We start from the raw sequence: 26,213 nt of genomic DNA, 5'->3' as shown, positions 1-26,213 counted from the left end.
GAGAAAATTCAGCTCGAAGACACCAATTCCTTTCGCAGAAGTTACCTGACGACATCAGTTACGTTTACAAAACGTGCGAAGATTCAGCCTGGGGCACAGATAATCCATCTTGACGCCATCCCCGGCAGTGGGATGGGGCTGGGGGATGTCCAGCGGGGCATCCCTGGGGAGCGGCCCCGGGAGCGGCCGCAGCCCTCCGGGCCGGCAGGGGGCGCCCCCGCGGGAACGGCCCTTCCGGCCGCGCGGCGGCGGCGCTGACTCAGGGCGGCGGGGCCGGGAGGGGCCGGGGCTGGCGGTGCCCGTGAGGCGCCGGCGGAGCTTCGGGGCCATGCGGGGCCGGGCCGCGGCCGCGCTGCTCTGCGCGCTGTGCTGCGCCCTGGCGCGGGGCTCCGAGGACATCGTCGTGGGCTGCGGCGGCTTCGTCAAGTCCGACGTGGAGATCAACTACTCGCTGATCGAGGTGGGCGCCGCCGGCCCCGGCTGCCCCCGGGCCCCCCCGAGCGCTCCCGCCCGGGCCGCGGGCACGGTGCCGGTGCTGCGGGCTGGGGCCGGTGGGACTGCGGGTCTCCTTCCCTCGGGCCCGGGCTCACCGTGAACCTCGTCCTGCTGCCCCCGGGCACGGCGGGTGCTGCGCTGTGAGAGCACCTGGTTAGACAGTGCCTGGTTCCAGCCTTCCTAGCCTTGTTTTAAAGCACCCTTGTTGTGTTTGCTTCTTTTAGATTAAGTTATATACAAAACACGGTACTCTGAAATACCAGACAGACTGTGCTCCGAACAACGGGTATTTCATGATTCCTCTCTATGACAAGGTAAGACGCTGCACCACCTGCGCTGTCCCCTCTGTGCTGCCCCCGTCTCCCCACCTACCGCCAGGGTAAACCTCAGAACAACACCCTTCCCGTGAAACCTTCGAATCAGGACATAATTTAGTGTGGTTTGGACCAAACTTTCAGCTGTTTCTTTCTGTAAGGCAGCTACTTTATTTCTTAGTGCTAGTTATGCTGAGAAAAGCCTGGTAGCTGTAGCTGTGGTGTTGCATTTGTGCTGTTTATTGGAATGACTGCAGCACTGGGAGCCGTAGTTACTGCCAACAGCTGTGTGCTGCAGCTGTACAAATAGTACAGGTTACTACAGAGTACAGCTAAAGCTTTCTGTTTTCTGCCTATAGAAATGGAAAGAGATGTGTATGAGAAGGTGTTTTGATACGACTGAATTGAAAATAACTTGAGTTACTAACTGCAGGTATTAGAAGTGTCTTAAGGAAATAATGGTACAGGAAGCTCAGAATGAATCAGAAGTCTAAAGTGTATTAGACTGGAAAGATGTTTACATTCAAATGAATTACAAGCTGCCCTCAGATGGTCAAAGTGGTTTGCGCTTTTAAAGAGCTGGTTAACTTAGGGATCAGAAGTAGAATCATGGAATAGTTTGGTTTGGAAGGGATCTTTAAGGATCATCTAGCTCAACCTCCAAATAATTCCTTCCCTTCTCAATCTAAGAATGTAAGATGCTTTCTGATCTCAGTGGTTTCATTCTTAGGCCTTTGAACCTTTCCATTCTGAACTTCAGAATATATGTGGCAGAACACGTTTGGTGGCCACTATAAAGAGGATCCCTGTGCAGATTAATACCCTTCTGGAGCAGAGCTTTTAATAGGATTGAAGTTTTGTTGTCTCATGTTTGGGCAGAATGGTTGAGTTGGATCTCCTAGTGGAAATACTAAAGGCTAATTTAGAACCCATCTGTTGGGGCAGGTAGAGGTAGATTTGAGCACTTTCTAGCACTGAGCTGCTTGAATGTGAGCCAGGTTTGTTCTTGAAGTGGTATAAACACAGTGATACTTAATTTTTGCTCTTAGCTGGCTGGATGTGAGCCCAACATCCTGGCCTGTCTGGGTAGATTTTGCTGCTTCTTTGAACAGAGTATCTGAAGTAAGAGGGAAGGAGAATGGTACACTTGAGTTTTGTGTTCCTCTCTGCAGCGTGATGGTTGTGTTATGACTTTTTTTTTCATAATTTAGCTAAATTGAATTTAGATCAATGAAGACAGTTATTGCTTTTTATTTTTTAGGGGGATTTCATTCTTAAAATTGAGCCTCCCCTAGGGTGGAGTTTCGGTAAGTGCTTATTTGTCTTCTTACAATAGGACAGTGTATCTGCAATGGGGGACTTATCTCTGACTTGCAGTTGGCAGAGAAAATCAAGCGCTTTTCAAAACAGATGAGCCATACTGTGTGCTTTCAATAACTGAAATGCACTTACTGTACTGGGGAAAATAGAGCTATATGGTAGACACTGACAAAATAACCCTTGAACTGATTTGAAGGAATGTGTGTTTTTGACAGAAATGGCTGCAGCGGGAGGGGGGAAAGAGGATTTTCAGTCTCAGGATTTGGAGATGTTTAAACTTTGCTGGGGCAAGACTCCCAGAGCAACACTTGCATGCTTGGACTAATACATTTCTGTGACAGTTTTGTAAAGCTAAAGCAGAATTTCTTCATGATTGCTTTCTCACTAACTACCATGCTGTTTCATCGTTTTTCTGTTCCAGAACCAACCAGTGTAGACATTCATGTGGATGGCATTAATGACATTTGCACAAAGGGAGGTGATATTAACTTCGTGTTCACAGGGTTTTCTGTGAATGGAAAGGTTAGACTCCATTATCTTTATTTATTCCATCTTGCACTAATTCAGCTTTCATAAAAAACATTCTGCTTCAGCTCTACGAGGTATTTTTTTCCATTTATACTCTTGTTTCTTTTTATTTTGACAGGTTCTCAGCAAAGGTCAGACATTAGGTCCTGCTGGAGTTCAGGTTGCACTGAGAAATGCTGGCAGTGACATAAACATACAAGCAACTATTACACAACCTGGAGGAAAGTGAGTGTGGGTGGTACATACTTAATTAATCTGTTCATTTACACAAGATTCTTTCAATTCTGCCACAGCAACTGGGATTGTAATAGTTCTGAAATACTTTTTCTAATGTGTGTCTGAATTGTTTTTCTGTAAACAAACATTTGTGACTGTTTCTGAAGAGACATAACCCCTTTCTTGCCTTGCAGGTTTGCTTTCTTTAAAGTGCTTCCTGGCGAATATGAAATCTTTGCATCGCATCCCACCTGGATGTTGAAAGAGGTTAGAGCCAACAAAAGTTCTGATTTGCCTGTTTAGGGAGGGTGGATCTGCTTGTCCTGATCAATTAGTGTGAGGAAGGGTTTTTGTGAGTGGACAAGGTCAATGGAGTTTTCATACATTTAATTCAGGTAGTCAAGAAACTGCCCTGTGCAGACCCAGGTTGGAGGTAGTGAAGCCAGCCAGGGTAGGACTGGGAAATGAGTTCTTGCTTTCTGTCTACTAATCCTGTATGTTTTGCAAGAGATTGAATATTTTAGCAGATGCTCTAATCCTTTCCTCTCAGACTGCTTACTTCCTGAGGAGCTCTGAGATCCTGACCATTTCCTGAATCAGTAAAGTGGGAAAAATACCATTTTGCGAAGTGTCTTTTCTTTAGTGTCTTTGTATTTTGAGTAGCTTGTGGACACTCTTTGAGTACTGCTGCCCTGGGCTCTGTTTCTGTTGTTGAATACACAGGGTCTGATTGTTATTTAGGTGCTGTGAGATCTAATGCCTGTATGTTTCTGTTTTTCAGGCAAAGACAGTGGTCCGGGTGACGAGTTCCAATGCTTATGCTGCCAGCCCCCTGATTGTCGCAGGCTACAACGTGTCTGGGGCTGTGAGGAGCGATGGAGAACCCATGAAAGGGGTCATGTTTCTGCTTTTCTCTTCTTCGGTCACTAAGGAGGTAATGGTCTATCAGTACCTTTTAATATGGACACAGATAAGAAGCAGCTAAATAGCTTCTAGATTTGTATTGCCCTGATACTCATCTCTGTCCTTCACTGAGCTTGGCTTATAGAAAACATAAACTGTACAGCCCCTCAAGCTGTATTTCTGTGTTTGGGTTTTTTTGCATGATTTTTATCTTTTTCCCCAACAAGACCCTTTTAGTACAATATTTGTATACATGCCAAGTTTCTTCTGACCTCCATGGAACTACTCAGATGTGTAACACAATAACCATCTTTTAAATGTTGGCAAAATTGAGGCTTGAGGTCTACATGTTTTTTTGGACACAAGAAATTAGAAGATTCTTTTGATGTCGACTCTTTTGACCTCTTTATTATTGTTTTCACACAGCTGGATTCCTGAACAATCAGGCTGTTCAGGGGCATAGAACACTAAGACCTGAACTGAAGCAGGCAACAAGTGCAAAATATAGTATGTCCCACAGCATGTTATCGATATGTATGTTCCCTGTTGGTCAGCAAGGTTCAGGGTTACAGTTTTAAGATATTATTTTTCCAGTATTACACCTTTTTGCACATTAAATATTGGTTAGTAAACGTGTTCCCTCATGAGAATGATACTTCTCCATGGTAGAAGACCAGCATCCTGCACAAGGTGTTGCCAGACAAATCCTGAAATTCACTGTACAGTAGCTGTAATTTGTCTTCAGCATGAGGTCTTAATTGCTCTTTGTCCTCTTGATGGGAAGACAAAGTTCAACGGCTTCTATTGCCATGTTATGAGTGTGTTATTAAATGAGTGTGAAACATTTGTCATGTACTGTGATTTGTTCTGTGGAGCTCTGTTTTGTAATGTTAACCTTGTCCACAGAACTGAAGTCAGTCTTGCAGTGAACTCTGGGAATGTTGAATTTCCCAGTTTTCTGTTCTTGTTACCACGAAGTTCAGTATTGGCTGGTTTTGCCTCTTCTACCTGTACATGAATTTTAAGTCATGTTATCAAACTTTACCTCTAAATTGATTTTATACTTGCCATCATTCATAGTTTAGTATTTTGAACCCTCTTACATACCCCCCAAATTGTCTTCTCTGTTTTGACTCGAGAAAAAAGATTGCATTGCATTTATTACCACAGGATGTTGTGGGCTGCAATATTTCTCCCGTGGATGGATTCCAGTCAAGAGATGAGTCTTTATCCTATTTGTGCAATGTTGTATCTAAAGAAGATGGATCTTTCAGCTTTCTTTCTCTGCCAAGTGGGAAGTACACTGTGGTAAGTAACTAGAAATTAATTGCTTGTCTATTCAGTGGGTTGTTAACTTTCATTTTCTAAACTAGAATGTGCTACTGCCACCTCCTCTCCTTTAAGCTCTCTGTTTTCTTATTTTCCTATTCCCTTTCTTATGTCTGGGTGGTGTGGGAACATGGTTCTCTGTGCACTGTCTAGAGTGATGGTCCTGCATTCTCAGTCTTTAGCTCTAGAAATGGGATCCAAGCTTCTCTCATTCCTTTAGTCCTTGTAGCAATCATAGTCTCCTGTCTGTAAGCTCTTGCACATCCAACCCTCTGAGTAGAGGGTTACTTTTCCATCTCTTCTGATAATCTCATGGTTTCCATCAGTCTTGAAATATTACTGATATTTGAGTCTCCATCCCTCTGAGTTATTTTTTCTAGGAGTTTTGCAGCTCACTGGACCCTTCATAGAGGTGTCCGATGGTAATGAGGGCATAGAAAATGGTAAAGGAAAATCATTCTGTCCTCACAGCTTCTTAGGGGTCAAAGCAATGTGTCTTCTTTCAGATACCATTCTACAGAGGAGAGAGAATCACCTTTGATGTTGCCCCGTCTAGACTGGACTTCCTTGTAGAACATGACAGTTTACAGATTGAGGTAAGGCCTGCAGAGGAAATAGTCTTTTTGTGCCACTCATTCCTTTAAAAGAATCACTGATTTTAGCAGAAAGCAGGTGTATTGTAGAAAAACTTCTTTGTTAGAAGTTGAAGATGCTTGTTTATACATACCTCCCTTGCACAGCAGGTACAAGACAATATCCAGTATTGTGCTGTGTTTCTATACTTTGGTCCTTTTTACTAGGAAGAAAGAAAATAGGGGAAAGCTGTCTGCTATGCTCCCTTTCATGTCCACGTTGCAACGAGGCAGTAATCTTTGAGGTTGCTTAAATTTTCTCATTCAGATTGTCACATCTCTGGAGAAGGGCCTGTGGGTTTTTATGGTTTGCAGAGTGCCTCGTGTAATGGCAAAATGATCTGTTATTGGGCCCTTCTGAACTCTACTGAGGCAGATAGATTGAGAATGTGTGTTTTGTACTTAGGGGAACAGGATGTGTGGAGATCAATACATACTTTCCTTCTGATTATTCTGGTACATTCTTTTCCTAGAGCTAGAAATAAATTTCCTTTATGTGTGTATGGGGAGATAACAGTTGGTGTTGATTGCTGTGTGTTTGCATTTCCTGAGTAAAGACTAATGTTAACTGTTTCCCATTTCAGCCTGTTTTCCATGTGATGGGTTTCTCTGTCACAGGCAGGGTGTTGAATGGTCCTGAAGGAGAAGGAGTTGCTGATGCCACTGTGACTCTGAACAATCAGATTAAAGGTATGCAGTGCTTCAGATCTTTGTTGCTACAGGGAAGCTTTTATTAAGCTCAAGTACAGAACTTGTGTATGATATGGAATTAAGCCTTCAGGATAATACACTACTTTTGTTGCAATGTATTTTAAATATTAAAGTGGTTTTCATGCAGTTGATTTGCATTTTCTGGTTTAGGTGAGAGTGTTAGGTGTTCATTTGTTGTGCTGTTGAAAATATCTTAATTTCTTTCAACCACGTGCCAAATTGTACTATGAAATACAGAAACGAAGGTTGATCTAGTAAAAAAGCATAATGTCATTTCCTTGTTGTGCAATATAAATTTAAAATAGTCTAAAGCAGTGCATGCCCTCTGGATCTGTTGATGCATAAGGATAGACAGTCAACACATGCTCTGCTTTTTAACTCTTCCTGTTATTTGTTGCAGTGAAAACAAAAGCTGATGGCTCTTTCCGCCTTGAGAACATAACAACAGGTACTTACACAATTCATGCCAAGAAAGAACACCTGTTTTTTGATACTATTACTGTGAAGATCGCCCCAAATACACCTCAGCTGGCAAACATCATTGCAACAGGGTAAGTACTGGTGGTGTGCTGAAAATGTGTGGACAAGGCCTTGAAATATGGCTGGTCCTTTCCCATGCCATGCCCAGGCTTGTGTACTGTTGTCAGGAATGAAATACTGCTCAAGAAATTCAAGGTAGATAGAACAACATGAGTGCAGGGTAATGCTTTATCCACAGTGTTTTGCTCAGTAATAGTTAAGGTGCTTGAAGTGATTGGGTTGGTGGCGAGGAGGAGTGAAGCAAGTTGCCAAAATGTAACATAACATCATGGTGACTTCCTAAAAGAAAAGATGTGTTAATTGTACAGGAGTGCACTTGCTCCACTGTGTTTGCTTGGAGCATCTCCGATAGGAGCACTGTTTCAGGAGAAATCTGTTCCAATTCAAGTGTTATTACCTTAACATAGTGAGGTTCCCTTTTTAAGGAAGTTTTAAAACAAGTATTTTTTTAGGATTTTTGTCAAATATTGGTTCTGATGGCTGGTATTTATTTGACAGATTCAGTGTGTGTGGCCGAATCTCAGTAACTCGTTTCCCTGACACAGTCAAACAGATTAGTAAATACAAGGTAACCATGATACCTGAAGAGAAAGACAAAGCAGCACTAGTTACAACAGAAACTGACCCTCATGGAGCATTTTGTTTTAAGGCAAAATCGGGTACATACAATGTTCAGGTAAGAATGAGCTTTCATTTCTTCATTGTGGGACTATCGCGGTGTTTTAAAAGATTTTAAACATTTAATTTTTAAAATTTGAAAAACTGAATTTAGATTTTTCTAGTCCTTTTCTCCTGTTTGCACTGTTTAAACAGTGACAGTTATTTGCTTTTTCTGTTTCCTTAACAAGCTGAAATTCCCATGGTCTTTGTCCTTTATACTTTTTAAAAGGAGATCAGGCCATTTGGGTTGTAAGTTCTTTTTTCTCTCTCCTCTTAGTCGTGATGTCCCTTAGATCACTTCTTATTATCTCCTGAGTCAAATCTGTAATATGTCCCTTTCTCAGGTGCCTGAATGATTCCTGGGATGACAGGTTACAGCAGAACCTGTAGCAGAATTCCCATGGATTTTGCATTGTGACAGATAGCTCAGGCTGAAAGATGAGCAAGTGGGTGGTTATAAGTCCTCTAACTGTCCTCACAGACAGAGACATAGCCTCATGTAGAAGCTGCAGCACACCCTGGAGTGGAAGTCACTCAGACTTTTGAAACAGCTCTTTGGAGCATTCGTAGCTCAGTTTTATTGCAGTTCTTTGGAGGATTTTTAATACAGGATTTTGAAAAGCATGTTTGAGAGGCTGGCTTTGCTTTGCCTGGGGTTTACAGTAAATTTCCATTTTCCAATTTCTGATAAATGGATTGAGGACAGCAGAGTGGGTGTATTTGGACTAGTATCTGAAAGCTGGTGATGTTTTGTTGTCATATACTCTACAGGTGATTATTCCAGAGGCTGAGACCAGAGCAGGATTGGCTTTGAAACCCAAAATGTTCCCTGTTACTGTTACAGACAGACCAATAATGGATGTGACCTTCTCTCAGTTTTTGGCATCTGTCTCAGGGAAGATCTCTTGTTTAGGTAAGCCCATTTTGAAAGTGAAGTGTCAATGGGAATGGAGACCTTTAGCACAGCACATGTGGATGGGTACAGGTCAGATCAAGACACTTGCTGTGGTTAGCCCCATCAGCAGGTAAGTCATTTTAACTTCCAACTCATAGATAAAGCAGCTCTTTTTTTTGGTCAATATTATGGCCTAGTAAGGCATCTTAATAAAATTTGGAGTAAAGTCATGTACCCATTTTTAGTACTTGCTAGGGATAAGCAAATATTCCTTTCTCAGGAAGGAATTCTGACCTGTTTTCCTTCCGCAGAAGATGGGTAGATTTTGGAAGGAAATGCTCCTGACTGACACTAGGGGTACTGTACATCAGTCAGAGAAGTACTGGAGGTGAAAAAGATCTTTAAAAAAAAAGCAGTACATGTAAAAACTCCAGAATAGATGCTCAAGCTGCTCACAGAAGCTTTCAATCTTTGTTCTCTTTCATAGGCTTTTTGTCTTTATTTTAGTCTGAGGTTCCTCTCTCCTGCTATTTTCCTTGATTACCCACTGATTTCAGCAGATGATGATTGGAGCCTGACTTCTGTCATTTTTGCCTTCCTTTTTCCTCTCTAAATCCTCTCTGCACTTCATGTTCTGTCTCTTGGGTGTTTAGTGGGCCCTGTAGTCTTTGCAGAGCAAGGTGATTTAATGTTGGCCTCAGGTTTTTACTTACTGTTAGATAAAGGAATGTGATTAACAGTCTGAAAAGTTGTGCAGAATGCATAATAACCCTGATAAACATGTGCCTAAGAAATAGGAGTAGAATTTTAGTTGGAAACATCCTCATGTTCTGCTCTTCCCTGCACAGACTTGTGTGGTGACCTGATGGTGACATTACAGTCCGTGAGCCGGCAAGGGGAGAAACGCACACTGCAGCTCTCAGGGAACAGGGACTCAGTGTCCTTCACCTTTGAGAATGTGCTCCCAGGCAAATACAAAGGTAGGATCATGGGGAACTGCTTAGAGTGGTACCTTAATAGCTAAATTTCTGACTTAATCTGAACACTTCTGTTATTATCAATACTCTTTGCACTATGCCCAGCATTGAACTAGCTGTGAAACTTGAGAGAATTTGGAAAAATACTATATAACAGTGCGTCATTAGTCTTGTATGTTTAAAACCCTGTGTCAGCTTAAAGGTGACTGCTCCCCAGAGTTTTTTTGGTCTGCATGGCTGGTGTGAGGAAGATGGGCTTTATCATGAACTGGCTTGTCCCAAGCCTCAGAACAGGGGCACACCCTAGTTCTGCTGCTTCCAGAGCACTGCTAGTAGCAGTATGTCTTTTGGCCAGCTTTCTTTGGCCTATGAAAACTGTTTTCCAGGGAAAGGTCTAGAAATATATAAAGATTGCTCTCTATATAGGAAATGGAATATCTTTCCACTGGGTTAAATTGGGTTGGGTTGTGATGTCCTCTACGTTGCTTTGGCTGTCACAATGGTATTGCACATTGAGGAGCCTTCCAGGGTGACCAGGCTTCATTATTCCTTTTTATAGAATAGCTTTTCTGATAGGAAATGTGCAGCATTCCTGGTGACACTGCAGTGCTGTGAACCAGGTCTGTTATTGCAATGTCATTGTATATCTGACTTTAAAGATTGTTGTCAGGGAAGTTAGAGTGGTACAAGCTTTTTATACCACAAAACTTGCCCTTACTTACACAGTTTTACATTACTAAAATGCTTTGTGTGGCATGTATTCTAGTAAGCATTGTACATGAAGACTGGTGCTGGAAGAATAAGTCTTTGGAACTGGAAGTCATGGAGGAAGATGTGTCAGGAGTAGAATTCAGGCAGACTGGATATATGCTGAGGTGTTCTCTTTCTCATGCAATCACACTGGTATGTAGGAAACAAACATCCTTGTATTTTTTTAATGACCTTGTGCAGGTAGTTTGGATTATGCTTGGAATCAAGGCTTTCTCATGCCTCTAGAGGATCATACAGCACAGCAGCATTGACATTTAGAGTGCTTTAAAATTTATCTCTTAGATTTGGTAAAATAGTCTTGTGATATTAGCTGCTATAAAAGAGATGCATTAGTGTATTTTTAGGCAAATACTGTTTTCATTTATTGTTTGGTAGTTACTAATAATGAATTGTGCTATGGCTTCACAGGAATTTTATCAGGATGGAAATGGACCAGAGAATGTTGGTGTTTATAACCTGTCCAAAGGAGTGAATAGATTCTGTCTTTCAAAGCCAGGTAACAGCTCTAAAATGTTAGTTTAAAAAATGAAAAAGAACTAGTCAACTAATACTGCTGGGAATTTAAAAAAAAATTCTGTTGTAGTTTCTGAGGTTTCTGAAAGGCATTGTCTTATTTATATTTGTATATAAAAAGCCTATTCTAAGTTTTTAGAATTCTCCATTTCTCCTGCTATTTAGTCCTTCACCTAAATCGAGATCCCAGAAGTAAAATATTACTGTTTTTTTCTTGGTGATGGACCTTAATCTATGATGAATGAAGATCATCTCAAAATTATCTCATTTGTATGGGTTCTATTTGCCAGTCACATCAGAAAGTGTCTATGTGAAAGGCAATACTCACATAATCAAATTTTATAGTTGTTTCTGTACCTCTGGTCTCATTTGATCTTGAGAATTCAGCCAACATAGTAAGCTTGAATTTTTTCAGCAGATCATTCTTTGGGTTAATGTTTACAGGTGTTTATGAAGTGACCCCACGTTCCTGCCACCAGTTTGAACACGAGTATTACACTTATGACACGTAAGAGTGTAGTCTGTTTATGATCTTATGCCTCTCAGCATGCTTTTTCATAAAGCTGCCTTCTGCTGCAGCTGCTTGCTTTCAGCAGTTCAGGATGTGTTGCTAGGACTGTCCAATAGAGGGAAGCTTTAGCAAGTTGTATCAAATGTGTTCTCTTGCCCTTTCTGTTTTAAAAAAACCCCAAAATCAACTTGCCCTTTCTATCTTAAAAAAACCCCAAGATCAACTAATGATAGGCTTTAAAGATGCTTTTCTCTCTTTAAATGAATATTTTTGTCAGCCTTCTGTCTAGTGTTGGGTTTTCTTTGTAACAAAGAAGAGTTATTTCAGTGAAAACTGTTGATCACTTCTGAGAGCTGAAATGCAAAAGATAGGACAGTAAGTTTAATAAGAGGCTTAGACCACCACTGCACATCACTAGTGCCAAATCTCTGGTGATTTGATTCTACTCACCCCATTTTTTGCAAGCTGAGGAAATATTCACTCTAGTCACAAGTAAAGAGTGCTAAAGAGTGCTGATCTTCCTAACTCAGCCAAGTTTTATTAGTTATTTATAGAATGTGATCTGGTGATGTGCTTAATGGTGCTTTGCTTACAAGGAATAAAGAGGATTTCTGCTCTCAGGCCACTTCTCATTCATGAATGTGGCAGAAAACAAATTCAGCATTAAAATCTGATTATCTTCTGTTGTGTTAGTGAATTAAAAGTACTTAAAAGAGAGATATACGAAGCATGAGAGCTGGCACAAGGTGATTGAATGGATAGAAGCAGAAACCTTCTCTTGGCAGCAAAGCACCATTAGACTTGAGGCATCTTGGTGATCTGTGTCTAATATGACAAACTTCTGAGTGTCCTTCTGTGTAAAGGGATTGCACATATGAAATCAATCAAAGCAGCTTTGGCTTGAGAGGAAGCAGGAGGCACAAAGGAAGGAATCGGTTTGGCCAGTGTCGTGCAGGGTTTGGGGTTTAGAGCTGGAAAACGCTCCCTTTCCTATATGTGATCATCTCAGCACTGCACTTTGCTGTGTGATTTCTATATTGTCTTTTATAAAGCATTTCAGTCCTGGGGGTGGGACCACAAACTCTGCTAAGTAAGATTTGGTTATTTAGGAGGGGGACCTTGAATTCATCTCTTTGTTCCTTTGATTTACAGGTCCTCTCCCAGCATACTGACACTCACTGCAGTTCGACACCATGTCCTTGGCACGATTGTAACTGATAAACTGATGGATGTGACTATTACCATTAAGTAAGAGCAAAGAAATCCTGGGCCTATAAAAAGTGGAAGAAAAAGACATGGCTCTCATAAAGCTTTACTCCAGTTTTAATACTGCAGTGTCTGCTTTCTAAGGGGATATTGTCCAAGTCTAGACTGCAAGAGGTTTTTATGCTAAGATGTGCTTTGAGTTTGAGATAGTTAAATAATTTCCAGCCCTCAATTTGAACATTGTCTCTTCATTCTAATATAGCCCCTCACTACTTGTATGTCATGGTAAAAAGGAATGATTTTCTGAGTTTTTATACACTTTAATGAACTGACATTTCAGAATTTAGAAGGTATTGTTTTAGCTTAGGTCTGAGCTTTTTAGCTCTGGTATCTATTTTTTTCCTTTTTTGTTTCCTCAGAATGAGAATCTGCTGCTTTAGAGCATTGTTGCTGGTGTGAAGAGGGTTATAAAAGGAAAACCATGCAGAGTGATTACACACTAATGCACCAATTTGTGCTTAGCTGAACAGACAGCTCACTAGGGAGCACTGATTTGCTAACAGCTTTAATTGTATGAGGTGCCAAATCTGCCTGGAAGTGTCTGATAATGATGACTGTTTTATTAATGCTCTGCTGATGGCTACTTGTTCTAGACTATGGGTTCTCAAACTTTTTTGAGTGTAGAAAACCTCTTTTCAGAGAACATTACCTGCAGAGTATTGCCTTGAGTTCTCTGTGTTTAATGAACCTATCACTGCAACTGCAGGGCAACCTCAGCAGCTGGAAAGGAAACATTGAGACAGCAGAATGGTTATAGTGTGCTGGTGCAGGATTTGTGAGGGCTGTAAGTAGGTAGGTTACCTGTAGCCCCTATGAATGACCGTTTCTTGTAGTAGGATTGATATAAAGGTTAAAGGTTTTACTTACGCTTGGAATAAACAGCACAATAAAAAAAAATGGGTTTAAAAAATATCCTGGGACTCTCCTGCTGTGGTATAAAGGCAGTAATTGACAGATACAACAAGCTCTTATCCCTCTGTATGGAAGGAGATGATTTTGTTTTCTCCTCCCTGTTTTCAGGTCATCCATTGACAGTGAACCTGCCTTAGTTTTAGGGCCCCTGAAATCCCTACAGGAATTACGGCGGGAGCAGCAGCTGGCAGAGATTGAGAGCCGTCGACAGGAGAGAGAAAAGAAGGGGCAAGAGGAGGAAGGAACAAAGCCCCCAGTGCAAGAAATGGTGGAGGAGCTCCAAGGACCCTTCTTATATGAATTTTCATACTGGGCAAGGTAATACCAAACCCCAGTGAACAAACTGTATTTTTTGTGCTATTGTCTGGTGTTTTTACTAAACAGAATAGTGATATAATTCCATATAGGAAAGAGCTACTCTATAGCTACCTGTGCCTCTTCTTGCTGACTGTCAGCTAAATGGAAATTAGTACTGCATAGCAAGGATTTTGCTTAGCCTGTTGTTGATACTTTTTTCTTGGAGTATTTAGATGGATTCTTGGGTCAATGTGCCATACTCTGTTACACATGAGAGCTACTAATTTGGTTTTCTTCCAGTTATATCTTATTTGTGTTTTACAGGTCTGGAGAGAAAATTACTGTGACACCATCTTCAAAAGAGCTGCTTTTTTACCCACCTTATGTGGAAGCATTTGTTAGTGGAGGTAAATATAAATAATTTGTACTTTGAAAGGAGTAGATTTTTTAAGGCAGAAATGTATCCTTATAGATAAACATATGGATAACTCTTTAAAGGTAATGTTAGAAAAGTTTCAGTTGCAGCTATTTCTTTGGGCCAATTTCATTCTGGAATTTGGGAGCATGGCTATTTGACAGAGGGTGCAAGTATAGTTTTTATCAGCAGGATATGCTTCCAAGTGCTGAAAAACCACCTGGCACAAGAGGAAGGGTTAGGTTTTTGGATATTACACCAGATTTGGAGAACTGTTCATATTACTGTCATCTAGAAAAATAGTTGTGCAAAACAGTGTTTGTATTTTGAGTTTGTTACCGAATTCAGGTTTCTGTTGCATTTTTTTAGCCAGTAAAAGTATTTACCAAAAAAAGTGAACTTCAGAATTGTCAGGGTTATCATCAGTCGATTGATGCTACTTGTTAAGTCAGTGTCCACTTTGCCCACAGATTTTAAGTGGGCACACTTTGTTTGAGGTCACTAGGAAATGTTTGGTGCCTCTTTCTATGTGACTCTTTGTTTGCACATTCTAAATACATTGGAGGGGGGGGAAATGAAATTTTAATTAATGTCATTAAACATGACACATGCTGACCTAAATTTTAAGTCAAAGAATGTGGTCAAAGTTCAGTGTAATGTTTTCTAGAAGGAAATATTGCCATCATCTCCATGTGGCTGCAGTATATGTAACTTCATGAATCCTCCAACCACTTAGGAAATCCAGAAGGTTTATTTTGGAGATCTGCTTGTAGCTTTGAAACTATTTTGTTACTGATTTTGGCAATGTTTAGATGTTTTAAGACATGTTGAGAGGCTGTAAAATTGTGTGGGTTACTCTCTTATCCTAAGGTAAAAGGACATCAGCTGATCACTTTGGAAGTAGTTAAACTCCTGCTGTAAGCCAGTGTGTGGTTTTGACTTTCTTGTTTGTCTTAAATCCCCTTTGCAATGACCAAGAGAGTTGTCCTGGAAAGCTGATAGAGATTCATGGAAAAGCAGGCTTATTTCTGGAAGGGCGAATTCATCCTGAGTTGGAAGGTGTTGAGATTGTCATTAGTGAAAAGGGGGCAACTTCCCCACTCATCACAGTTTTCACCGATGACAAAGGTGCCTACAGGTAAATAACAGATTTCTTTTGATCTTTTGGATTCTTTAGTTAAAACACAGTGATAACTTGACAACATGTATGTGATATGCAAGTGGTTTTTTAAAACAAGTTCTGCTTTCCCTTTATATGAAGTGTTGGGCCACTCCACAGTGACTTGGAATATACAGTTACTGCTCAGAAGGAAGGTTTTGTTTTGACTGCAGTAGAAGGAACAGTTGGAGACTTCAAAGCTTTTGCTCTTGCTGGGGTGACCTTTGAGGTAATGTGCTAAACACTTTGGGTTCTGAATGAATAATGTGTGCAGTTAGAGCTGGACAGGCAAGGAAGTTAACCCATGTCTTCCACCCAAAGACAAAGGAGTGTGGGATTTGGGGATAATTTATTTTTATTGGGATAATAATTTTTGTCATGGGGAAACAAGTCTCAGTGGATGAGCTCAGTTGAAGACTATGACTTGCCATGTGGAAGATAATTTTCAAGGCTTATAGAGTGAAAGTTAGAGCCTGCAGTCCAAAAGACTGGCTTTATTTGCTTTTGTAGAATTGGACCTCCTTCTTTTAGTGGCTTTTATCCCTCAAGGTGATATTTTCATGTACAGTCTGGTCCAACTACTGCCTGGTTCCAGTCTTTGGGATACTTTGTGTGCCATGGCTGTGAGTGCCCAGGTGTTGAGAGCAGAAGGTTCTGCAGCCCTGTGCTCTGGCCAGAGGGAATGCACTGCAGATGTTAGTTCTGCCTACAGCTGAGTGCTCAGAACCAGCCCATCTGTGCACGCTGCAAGGAGCTTCTGAATTGAACCCTTCTTCATAAAGCAGCCCTCTCTTACACTTACCATTACTGATTTTGCAAAACCAGATCAAATCAGAGGATGACCAGGCTCTCGCTGGAGTTCTCTTGTCTCTCAGTGGAGGGGTATTTCGGTCCAACCTCCTAACCCAGGATAATGGCATGCTGACTTTTTCCAATCTGGTAAGTTGGAATTGATTCTTCTGGATGTGGCTGCACATGTGATGCTGTGCTACTTTACCCTCCCAAATACAGATACTATCAACTCTCCTGAGTGGCAGGTCTCCTTTGAGCCCACAATGGAGATGTAGATCCCTGTGAGTGGACAGCACTGGAAATCTTAGCAAGTGAAAGATGGGAAATCTAACATGGCAAGAGATTTCTCCCCGACAGGTAGCAGATGATGTTGATTGATCTCAGTTACTAATTTGCAGTCTGTAAACATGAAGCAAGCCATGTTGATGATCATTTGAGAGTCTTTAGAGCAAGGAAATCTAATTAGATTATTGATCTGTATATGTGTGTAGACATGCCTGAACAGTTTCCTTGCAGACATCCTTCTTTAGTGGTCACTTTCCTGTCCTTGAGGCCTTGTGATAAGGTTTTAGGGCTGTAGTTTCCTTTCTCTCTTCAGACTTTGTCACCTGGTGGAGTTCCATTGGTTTATTGTCCAATGTGCTCCCTGCTTTTCAGTGCTCACATTTTACGACCAGTTTAACCTGTGATTGGAACAGAGAACTTCAGCTCCTCAGGGAGCTCTTGCAAAGCCTATTTGTTTGGAGTTGGTGAAATTTTACATCACTGTGAGTAAACAGCTTGTTTTGTGCCTTTTTGCAGAGCCCAGGGCAGTATTACTTTAAACCCATGATGAAAGAATTTCGCTTTGAACCGTCATCACAAATGATTGAAGTGCAGGAAGGACAAAATCTTAAAATTCGGATAACTGGGTACAGAACAGCTTACAGGTCAGTAGAGCTGGAATGCCATGCAGAATGGCTGTATCAGGAGGGATTATGCCAAATGTGTGGGTTTTTTGTAGCACACCTCTGTTCTGCAGGTTTGGAGGAGACTTTCAAAGGCACAGCTTTACTTTATTATGCTGTGGATAAGTACTTTTATTAGCCTTTTTTCATGGATGTGGGTATATAGCTAAGCCCAGCTGGCAGGGCTACAGAGAGAAATATTGCTGTGAAAGCACTGTCAGTGGCTTGTGCTGCATCCAGTGGGAGGGGAGAGGACTATTCTAGGTATGGTAGACCAATTTGAATATCTGACTTCCAGATCCTCCCTTTCCTTGCCCTCAGGGGTAAGAAAGAGTTGCTGTTCATGGAAGTTAGGGAACTTGGATTCCTAAAGTTGTGCTCTGAACTGCAGTGAATTCTAATGATTTAAACTGTTTTACATACACATTATGAATTCCCCTTTTCCTCTCTGTGCTATGCTAAATACATTAAGCACTTTTCCCATCAGTTATAACTGTAAAATGTCTTTCAAATGTGCATTAAAACATCGTCTGCACATCTGTAGCAACTGGTTCTCTTTATACCTCTAGCTGTTATGGCACAGTTTCTTCTTTAAATGGAGAGCCTGAGCAGGGAGTCTCAGTGGAAGCTGTGGGACAGAAGGATTGTAGCATCTATGGAGAAGACACGATAACAGATGAAGAGGGCAAATTCAGGCTACGTGGCCTTCGGGTAAGGATTAAACACTCTCTGTCCTTTACTTGATAAAATGTGTTCTGTTAATTAGTTACTCATTTCTGTTTTGCCATCACATTTGCTAGCTCAGATTCCCTTGAGTCTTTGTGTGTGAGGAAACAGTGTCATGTAGAGAACATTCAGTCTAGTAAGAGGGGGAAAAACTTGTGTAAGTCTGTGGAACATAATGGCAGCAAACTGTGGTGGCCTCCCACAAACACTGAGCAGTTCATGGGACATGACCTGAGCCCCTGGTCAGTACTGAGTGTGTCTGACAGGTGTTCAGGTGATAGAGCAGGGAATTTTATTGGGCAGAAGAATTTGGGGAAGCATTTAGTTTCCCTTGTGAAAATGCTGCCAGCCTATTTTTAGCAGGATGTTGGGTGTGTGTATGATGTTAATTGCACAACATGTATGTGAAGGAAGCTGTTCTGCAGGAAATATGGAAGCTGAATTTACAGGACCATTATGTATGAAATAAGCAATTTGCTGAAGCAGGAAGCAGGTTTTAATCCTGTTTATGTGTTTTCTTTCTAACTAAAACACTTCACAGAAGCTGATTTCTTTTAATACTGTGATGTAACAAACCAGTGCAAGTCCTGTGATAGCCCTTTCTTATTTGCTGACAGTAAACACCCCTAATAGTGCTATTGAGTTAAATTTTCTATTTGGGATTAAGAAAAGTTTAACTGCACAGAGTTAAATCTGTTGGGGTTGTTTATCTTAAATGGAATGTTAGAAAATTCTGTTACTGCTGTCTAAAATTAAAGTATGTATTATTCAGTGTTGGGATTTATCATCTGAATGTTGCTTTTAGCCTGGTTGTGTGTATCATGTCCAACTCAAAGCTGAAGGCAACGATCACATTGAAAGAGCTTTACCACAGCATCGGGCCATTGAGGTAATTTTTTTTTTTTGGTAGTATCACTTAAATATGAAATGCATCTGTCTAGGCATTATGCCTGTTCTGTCAGCAGCAGTGTAGTGAATGCATTCTGTTTAGACAAGTGCCTTTCAGCAAGTTAGCTCCCTAAATATGGGCCCATATTGTGTTTCAGCACCATAGCTCAAAATAAAAAGTGAGATAAAGCCCAAACAGTAAACAAGTGAAAAGGATTCTTTCACAATCATAAAAACTATACATCCAGAAACAAGAGAATAAATGTATAGAATACCTTTCAACATTTCTTTATGACATGGAACAAAGCAGTAGTTGGCTTGAGGATGTCATAAATTACCATATTATCCTATCTTTGTATTTAGTTACAGATTGATACATTTTTGCGTTTTATTTGGTCCAAATCCTGCAGTCTTGATGTGGGTGTCATTCAGACTAGCAAGTCTTTATAAAATTAATAATACCTTTGAATTGAAAACTGATGGAATCTTGTTAAATATTCCTCCATCCTTATAGATCCAGATTAGCTGCCTTGCATTTATCTCTTGACATCCAACAAAGGTTAATTAACCTTGTTAGTTGTCCAGAGCTTTTCAGTCATTTTTTGAGCTCAGACACCTGCCTGATCAGAGTGCCCTCCTTTGCAGCAAAACAGAAGGGCAAAAATCTTTCAAGTCCTTAGTGTCTTCTTGCTAAGAGTCCTTGCTGGTTCAGAAGGGGAAGAGAATGGATACCCACATTCCAGAAGATGAAGGTTCTGTGTTTCAAGTGACAGCTCTTCACAGTAGCTTGTGCTAATCCTACCCTGGCAAGCCTACCATTTTCTCCTGGAGGGGGAAGTTTTTAAGACACCTGCAGGAAAAATGTTCGGCCTCAGTGGCACCAGACTGTGGCCCCTGACCTAACCATAACCTGTCTGTTACTATAGTTATTGTTTGAGTAAATGTCTTTCCTTACTTTGATCTGATCAGAGTTAAGGTTTAGAAACACAAATGTTTTGTGTTTTAAATACTTGAAGAATATAAAGTTATGTATTTTTGAAGTAGGTTATATTATGATATGAACATATTCTTCATTAATCAAGTGAATAAACATCCTAGCACAGTAGTATGCATCTCTCAGCACAGATGCAAAATACTGAGACCAGTATTCTGAGATCAGGCAATTCTGTGTGTACCTCAGCCTCTTCCGGAGTAGTGTGTGCCTTTGATACTTCCATTTTTAGTTTAGTTTGATGCCATGAGCCTTGTGCTGATAATGTCTGCAATTGGAAGCTGTGCACTCTGGAGGACAAGAACTTGCAATTGGAAAGCCTTCGAGTTTCCATGTGGTTTCTATAGAACAAAATTCACTTTTGATTTAAAATGATAAGCAATATTTGTGTTGTGTTGACAGGTGTGTTACTGTCCTCTGTTAACTGTTCCTCTGTTGGTGAAAACATGACTGGTTTTTACATTGCAGGTTGGGAACAGTGACATTGATGATGTAAATATTATAGCATTCCGGCAAATTAATCAATTTGATTTAAGTGGAAATGTAATTACATCTTCTGAATATCTCTCCACATTATGTGTAAGTTCAAGCCTTTCATCTTTGCCAAGTGTACTTGTTACTGCTTTCACATTGGGTGTTTTTGCAGGATCACTGGAAATTGTTCAATGGCCAGAGAACACATTTAATTCAAATTAGAACTAATATTTTAATGATGGTGAATTTGAATTCCAGATAGAATAGCAGTGTTCCTGACTGCTTTGCTTTAATATTTCCATTTTTAATGAGAATATGTTTGAGAAATACTTGGTTGGCCGTAAATTTTGGGATCTGCTTCCCTGATGAGGGATGGTCTGTCTGCAGAGGTATCAAAACACCAAGGGTGAAACGAGTCCTTTGTATCAGAGAACTGTACTAATTCCTGAAACACCTGGAATTTTTGACCTGCATGTCTGATAGCAAGAAGGTGCCAAATGAATGCAGTAATACCATAGGACATGTGAATTTAAAAGTATAGTTATGAAAGACAGTATGAGGCCAATAGTAAAGCTGAAATTTCCAAAATTCAAGACTGTACTGGGATCCAAAAAAATTGCTAAACACCTGTGATCTTTTTGGCTCAGGGTGTAAATGCTAGAAGTGTCTGCAAGAGGTGTTAGTGGGGTAGGAGTTATAGTATCATTTCTCGTGTTTAAAAGCTCCTTGAAATGTTACCTACAAATATAAATGCAGTGCCTGGATTTCTTTCAGACTAGTCTGTTATGCATCTCACCTGCCAAGATCTCATTGCTAAGCTGTTGGGTTTTTTGGGAGACATCCAAAGGATCCAACACTTAGAGCAGGTGTGAAGGGAAAATGTATCACCTTAGTGAAGAGCCCCTGAGCATGTTTCCCATATTTCTGGGGAAATTTAGACCCTTGCAGTTCAGTCTTAAGGCAGTAGGAATCGATGTCAGAATTTGATTATATGTAAGTTATCCAGGCCTGTGCCTGTTCAATATTAGGTGGGATCTTGTGTTGCACATAAATGCACGTGTGCTGTTGGTGGGTCCATATCATCACCCTGCCTTTCAAAGCAGAAATTTTTATGTGCTGAGATCTGAGGCAGACACAAGTGAGCGGTTTTGTGATCCACAGCACAGACTACTTTTCATATCACACTAGATATGTGAAAATGTCAGACATCAGTTGTTCCTAAATATTTCAAGTTCTATAAAAAGACTGTTTCTGTGACTTTTTACATCCCAGATTAGAACATTTCCAGGTGTCCTACTTGACAACTTTCTGTTTACATAAACACGTGATGAATTTTGAAGTGCTTTTATCCCTGAAGATGTGGGATGTCTAAGTTATCTGTTGTGGTGCAGGCTCAGAAGTACCTGGTTTGTGCTTTCTTCTTTCACTTACAGGTGAAGCTCTACAAAAGTGAAAACCTTGACAACCCAATTCATACAGTCAACTTAGGCCTATCCTTGTTTTTCCATTTCCCACCACTGCTCCGAGATGGAGAGGTAAGAACACTGCTGGAAAATTAGCTTAGCTCATTTCAGGTTTTTTCCCTAAGGGCCATGAAGTGTTATTTCTGCTGTGCCTGCAGGGCTGTATTCTTGCTGGGCTAACCCATGTCTTGGAAGATTTGAATCCTGTTTAACTGACTTTTGCCTTTAAATGTGATTTTTGTCTCAGACTGCTCCCGATGCTGCAGCCTGAGTGTATTTTTTTTTTATCCACAGAATTATGTGGTGCTCCTGGATTCTACATTGTCTAAATCACAGTATGACTACACCCTGCCTCAAGTTTCTTTCACTGCCATTGGATATCACAAACACATTACACTGGTTTTCAGTCCCACTGTAAGTACAAAATGCTTCAGTGTTCACCTTGGGAGCAATATCTGGTGGTACAGCCTGCATATATTTTGTGCTCTTGGCCAAACTTTCTGTAAGTGTAAATATAAAGAGGTTTATGAGGGGCATTAAAAAGTGAATTTAGATTTGGCCACATTTAAGGCCTCAGGCAGGGATGTTACCTGGTAACCTGGCATGTTGTGGGGGGCAGGTAAGGAGGTCAGGAAGGGTTGTAGCTGTGACACTCACTGAAAGGTTGCAGGAACTGGAGAGTGAAGGAGAAGGATAAGGATTGTTGTCTGAATCCCTTTAAAGACTTTTGTGTGTATGAAAGAAGTGTCACAAGGCCAAAAAGAGAGCTTTAGTTATTGGAGCTGAGGTAGAGGGTAAACCAGAGGGGTTTCAAACCAGCATCAGAGGAAATTTGTTGCTTGAGAGAGAGAGAAGGTGTGTTCTGAACAGGACAGTCAATTTAGTGAGGTGTTCATTCTGTAACACTTGAATGATCTGTTTCTCTTCTTCTTCACTGCATGTTCAGATGCCAGTGGAACATGAGGGAAACATGAAACAGGAGTTAGAAATGAAGGATGCAGATGTGCCTGAAAGGTTTTGTGCTAGTATGGTTGCTGTAGTGGCATCCTTGGGATCATAGAGGTTTGGGCAGCAGGTGACAGGTAAATCAAAGCACAGCAGGCTGACTGTGGAGACTGACCATCAGTGAATTAGCTTTACAAAACAGCAAACCCCAGGAAGAAGGTATTACATGAGTGAATCTCATCCAGAGGACTTGCTTTGAAGGGGAAGGTAAAGTAAATCTTAGAGCAGCACTTGGAAGCAAGTCAGATGGAATGGGCTGGACATGCCATGTGATCCTATTGCTGATGTTGCTTTGAGCTGAGGGATTTCCCAGTTGACTGTTTAAAACAAAAATAAAATCTGTGGTCTGCTCTGTTTTCAGAGAAAGCTGCCTGAACAAGACATTGCCCAAGGATCTTATATTGCATTACCACTGACACTGCTCCTGTTGTTGGCTGGTTACAACCATGATAAGGTAGAGCATGGGTTTTTTTACTCTTATCCAAATACTCTTGTCCTATGAGTGAATATGTTGTACTCTGTTAAGTGGGGGTTTGTTGGGTTTTTATCCAAAAAGAGAAGCAGTGACAGTCACCTTTTGTGACTTGTTTTAAGAAAAGTCACAACATAGCTATGTTTTGGACAAATACTTTCCTTTAAAAAAACTTAGTGTGAAGCTGAGTTCCGGTGCTGTGCCTGAATTTTGGCTTCTCATTTGGTGGATATGAGAAAAAATACAGCATTATTCAAATTCAGATAACCAGACTCCATGATAATAGGAATGAAAATAATAATTATTTTATTGGCTTCAGGAATGATCAGACTGGAAAAAATCTTGCAAGTCCTTGAGTCTGGTCTCTTTAGCTTTACACCCTCCCTAGTCCAAAGCTCTGAAGAGGAATACAAATACCTGCTATATAACCCTCTCTTTGTTAGAAGAGCTGTGCTCTTCTAGTCTTTTCTGATGTGTCTGTGCAGTTTGATTTCCTCTCAAACATGGGTAAGAGAGCACTCAACATTAGGTTTGCCAGGTTTTTCTACAGTGCCACCTGGAACTGTCTCCACTGAAAATAGCAGTAATTTCTAGACTCAGGACTCAAACTACTGTTCTTGGCTAGATGACTTCGGGAAAAAAGGTGACTGACAATCACTTCAGGTTTGAATTATCAGGAATTCCCAGAAGTTTGATTTTAATTCCTCCCCAAGATTTGCTGCCTTATTCTGATATCTTAGTAGATGTGCCATTTATGCAATAGATTCTGTTTGTGAGGGACTGCACAAACGTTCTAAAGAACATTATTGTTCAGACCTTACATACCACTGTAATCACAACTTGCTGCCCTTTTTTTCCCCCCAGCTTATTCCCTTATTGCTCCAGCTGACAACTCGACTGCAGGGAGTCCGTGCTCTTGGCCAGGCAGGTTCTGACACTGGTGGCTCAGAGGATGCCAAGAGACAGACGAAAAAACAGAAGACAAGACGGACGTGAGGTGAAAGGAATGATTGTGTGAGGTGGTGCTCTGTCAAACTGGAGCCTGAGGGAGCAAAGCCACTAAAATACATTTTTTTTTGTTGAATTTGCAGACTTGACATTTTCGTTTTTGCTACACGTTTGTCACACTAGCTCCATTTTGGTTGTAAATTTTCTATGGAGTCTATAGATTTCCTTGTAAAGTGATGAAATGAATGCCTCTGCTGTAACTGTGAGTGCATCTCCCATACTTGAAGACAATTAATGCTTTATTTTTTCAGTGGAACAGGTCATACTGTCCTCATTAATGATTTATAAAAGCAGTGGTGATAGACTACTTGATTTCAGTCTCTAGATTTTGGGATTATTTTTCCTTACCTTTAGAAATACCCACTGTACAGAAGCAGCAGGTAGGGATTCTACTGAATCAGTGGTGCTCGAAACAAAGTTTCAGGGGACGTAGCTGGACTGTTGAATTATGTCATTGTCACTTCCAGTTCAGCAGCTTGACTGAAGAGTGTCATCTGCACAGCTGTGATTTCAGTTCTTGTCCAGTGATTGTTATCTTTGATTAAGTTTTTGCCCAATGAAGACAAATTCTCCATGTCAGGTAAGGTTAGTTGTTAATGATCAGGTAAGTTCTGATGATCCTGTTGCAGAAGCAGTGTTTAAATTTCAGTTTCAGTGTGATCTCTTTTTAGACCTCAGGTATTCCTGAGGTGGCTCCAGCTGGCTACACTGTTCCTTCCAAAGTTGTACTGTGGTGTTGGTGATACCCATTTGCCCATGATGGTCACATCTCCTGCCCAGGCCATGCACAGCCTTTTTGCCAATTCATGACTGATTTATTTTTATCTTTTTTTTACCTTTTTTTGCCTTTTTTTTTTTTTTTTTTTTTTACTATAAGAAATGTGAGCTTTTTGAAATCTCCAATGTGTACAGTCCCAACAATGTAGTCTGTAATAAATAACTGCTTCTTACAGGCTATCTTTTGATTGTTGCTTGAAGTGGGTAGTTGGACATACACAGTTTAAATATTAATGGGGCTTTTTATTGACAAATACTATAAAGGTTAACAGAGCATTTGAAAGATGTACATAAATGCCTACAAATATTGCAAAGACATTGGTACTGCCAGTAAGTGGCAATGTTTCTCTTTTACAGTACTTGAAATAAAGTCCCTTTACATTTAAATATTTAAGCTTACAAACCCTACCATTCTTAGAAATTTGGATGCTAAAGGTTTTGTGCTTGTTTTGTTGGCACTTTGCAATAGTTTGGGCCTAAATAATTAAAATTTCATTCGGTGATCCTTCCAGTTTCTCAGAGGGAAATTTTGTCAAGATCATAATAAGAATGAAGAGTGTTGAAAAAGTGTGTATGTATAGAGTTTGAGATGCAGCTCTAATAAATTATCATGCTCTCTATTTAATGACCTGGAATTTTATATTGCTGTGATGAAATATATGGGGAAAAAAACAAGGTGTTGTAAGCCTTATAATAAATTGTACATTTTCAATACATCTTTAGCTGGTGAATTTTAAAAAAGCTACTGCTGGTCTGGGGGGAATGTATGAGGAAGAAATGCACATGTCCATGTACCTTGAAAGAGTACCAGGTATTCTGATCTCTGAACTGTGAGACCTGCTGATGATTGACCTTAAGCATTGAAAATGCTGTTAATAAAAAGAAAACAAACAAACAAAAAAGATAAAAGTATTAATTCTTGCTAATTTAATGCTTGCTTCTAAAACTAGGATTTGCCCAGCATCTCTTCTCAAAATTGTAATTTTTTTGCCTTCTGCAGCACGCCCATGGCCTACTTGCTTCCAGTCCCATGTTTTGAGGTTTATTCTGCTTTTGAAGTGTTTATTCCTAACAGAAACTATAGCTTGAAGTTTCCCACTTGGCAGAGAAGTCGTGGTGCTCTTTGAGAACACAGGGAAAACTAAAGCGTGAGATGATTTTCTAAAGCAGAACTAAATGCCAAGAAATCAGTATCCCCAAATATGTATAGAAACCAGGAATCAGATAACACAGGCACAAGCAGAACAGTCAGTGTGGGCTGTGAAATCCCCACAACCACGTGCAGGAAGTGAGTTGGACTGGTCTT

General features: G+C 40.6%; 1 protein-coding gene across 1 annotated transcript; it reads left to right on the top strand.

The window, feature by feature from the left end:
* Positions 1-130: 130 nt before the first annotated feature.
* LOC127465080 (nodal modulator 1) lies at positions 131-25,623 on the top strand. The gene is made up of 31 exons (XM_051775582.1): positions 131-460; positions 720-809; positions 2,071-2,116; positions 2,551-2,651; positions 2,776-2,882; positions 3,068-3,140; positions 3,655-3,807; positions 4,947-5,084; positions 5,612-5,701; positions 6,322-6,427; positions 6,849-6,999; positions 7,487-7,664; positions 8,420-8,561; positions 9,392-9,523; positions 10,287-10,423; positions 10,700-10,787; positions 11,249-11,312; positions 12,468-12,563; positions 13,602-13,811; positions 14,115-14,197; positions 15,184-15,343; positions 15,467-15,593; positions 16,190-16,303; positions 16,958-17,085; positions 17,673-17,814; positions 18,635-18,718; positions 20,177-20,287; positions 21,616-21,717; positions 21,940-22,059; positions 23,012-23,104; positions 23,987-25,623. Exons 1-31 carry the CDS (start codon positions 146-148, stop codon positions 24,116-24,118), a joined length of 3,813 nt encoding a protein of 1,270 aa, XP_051631542.1. The 5' UTR covers positions 131-145; the 3' UTR covers positions 24,119-25,623.
* The last annotated feature ends 590 nt before the right edge of the window (positions 25,624-26,213 follow it).

Source organism: Manacus candei, unplaced genomic scaffold (genome assembly GCF_025592945.1).
Source record: "Manacus candei isolate 608988 ecotype Guabito, Panama unplaced genomic scaffold, ASM2559294v1 h1tg000002l, whole genome shotgun sequence".
NCBI lineage: Eukaryota > Metazoa > Chordata > Aves > Passeriformes > Pipridae > Manacus > Manacus candei.
Note: the sequence above shows the minus strand (reverse complement) of the source record. Positions and strands in the feature narration are given on the sequence as shown.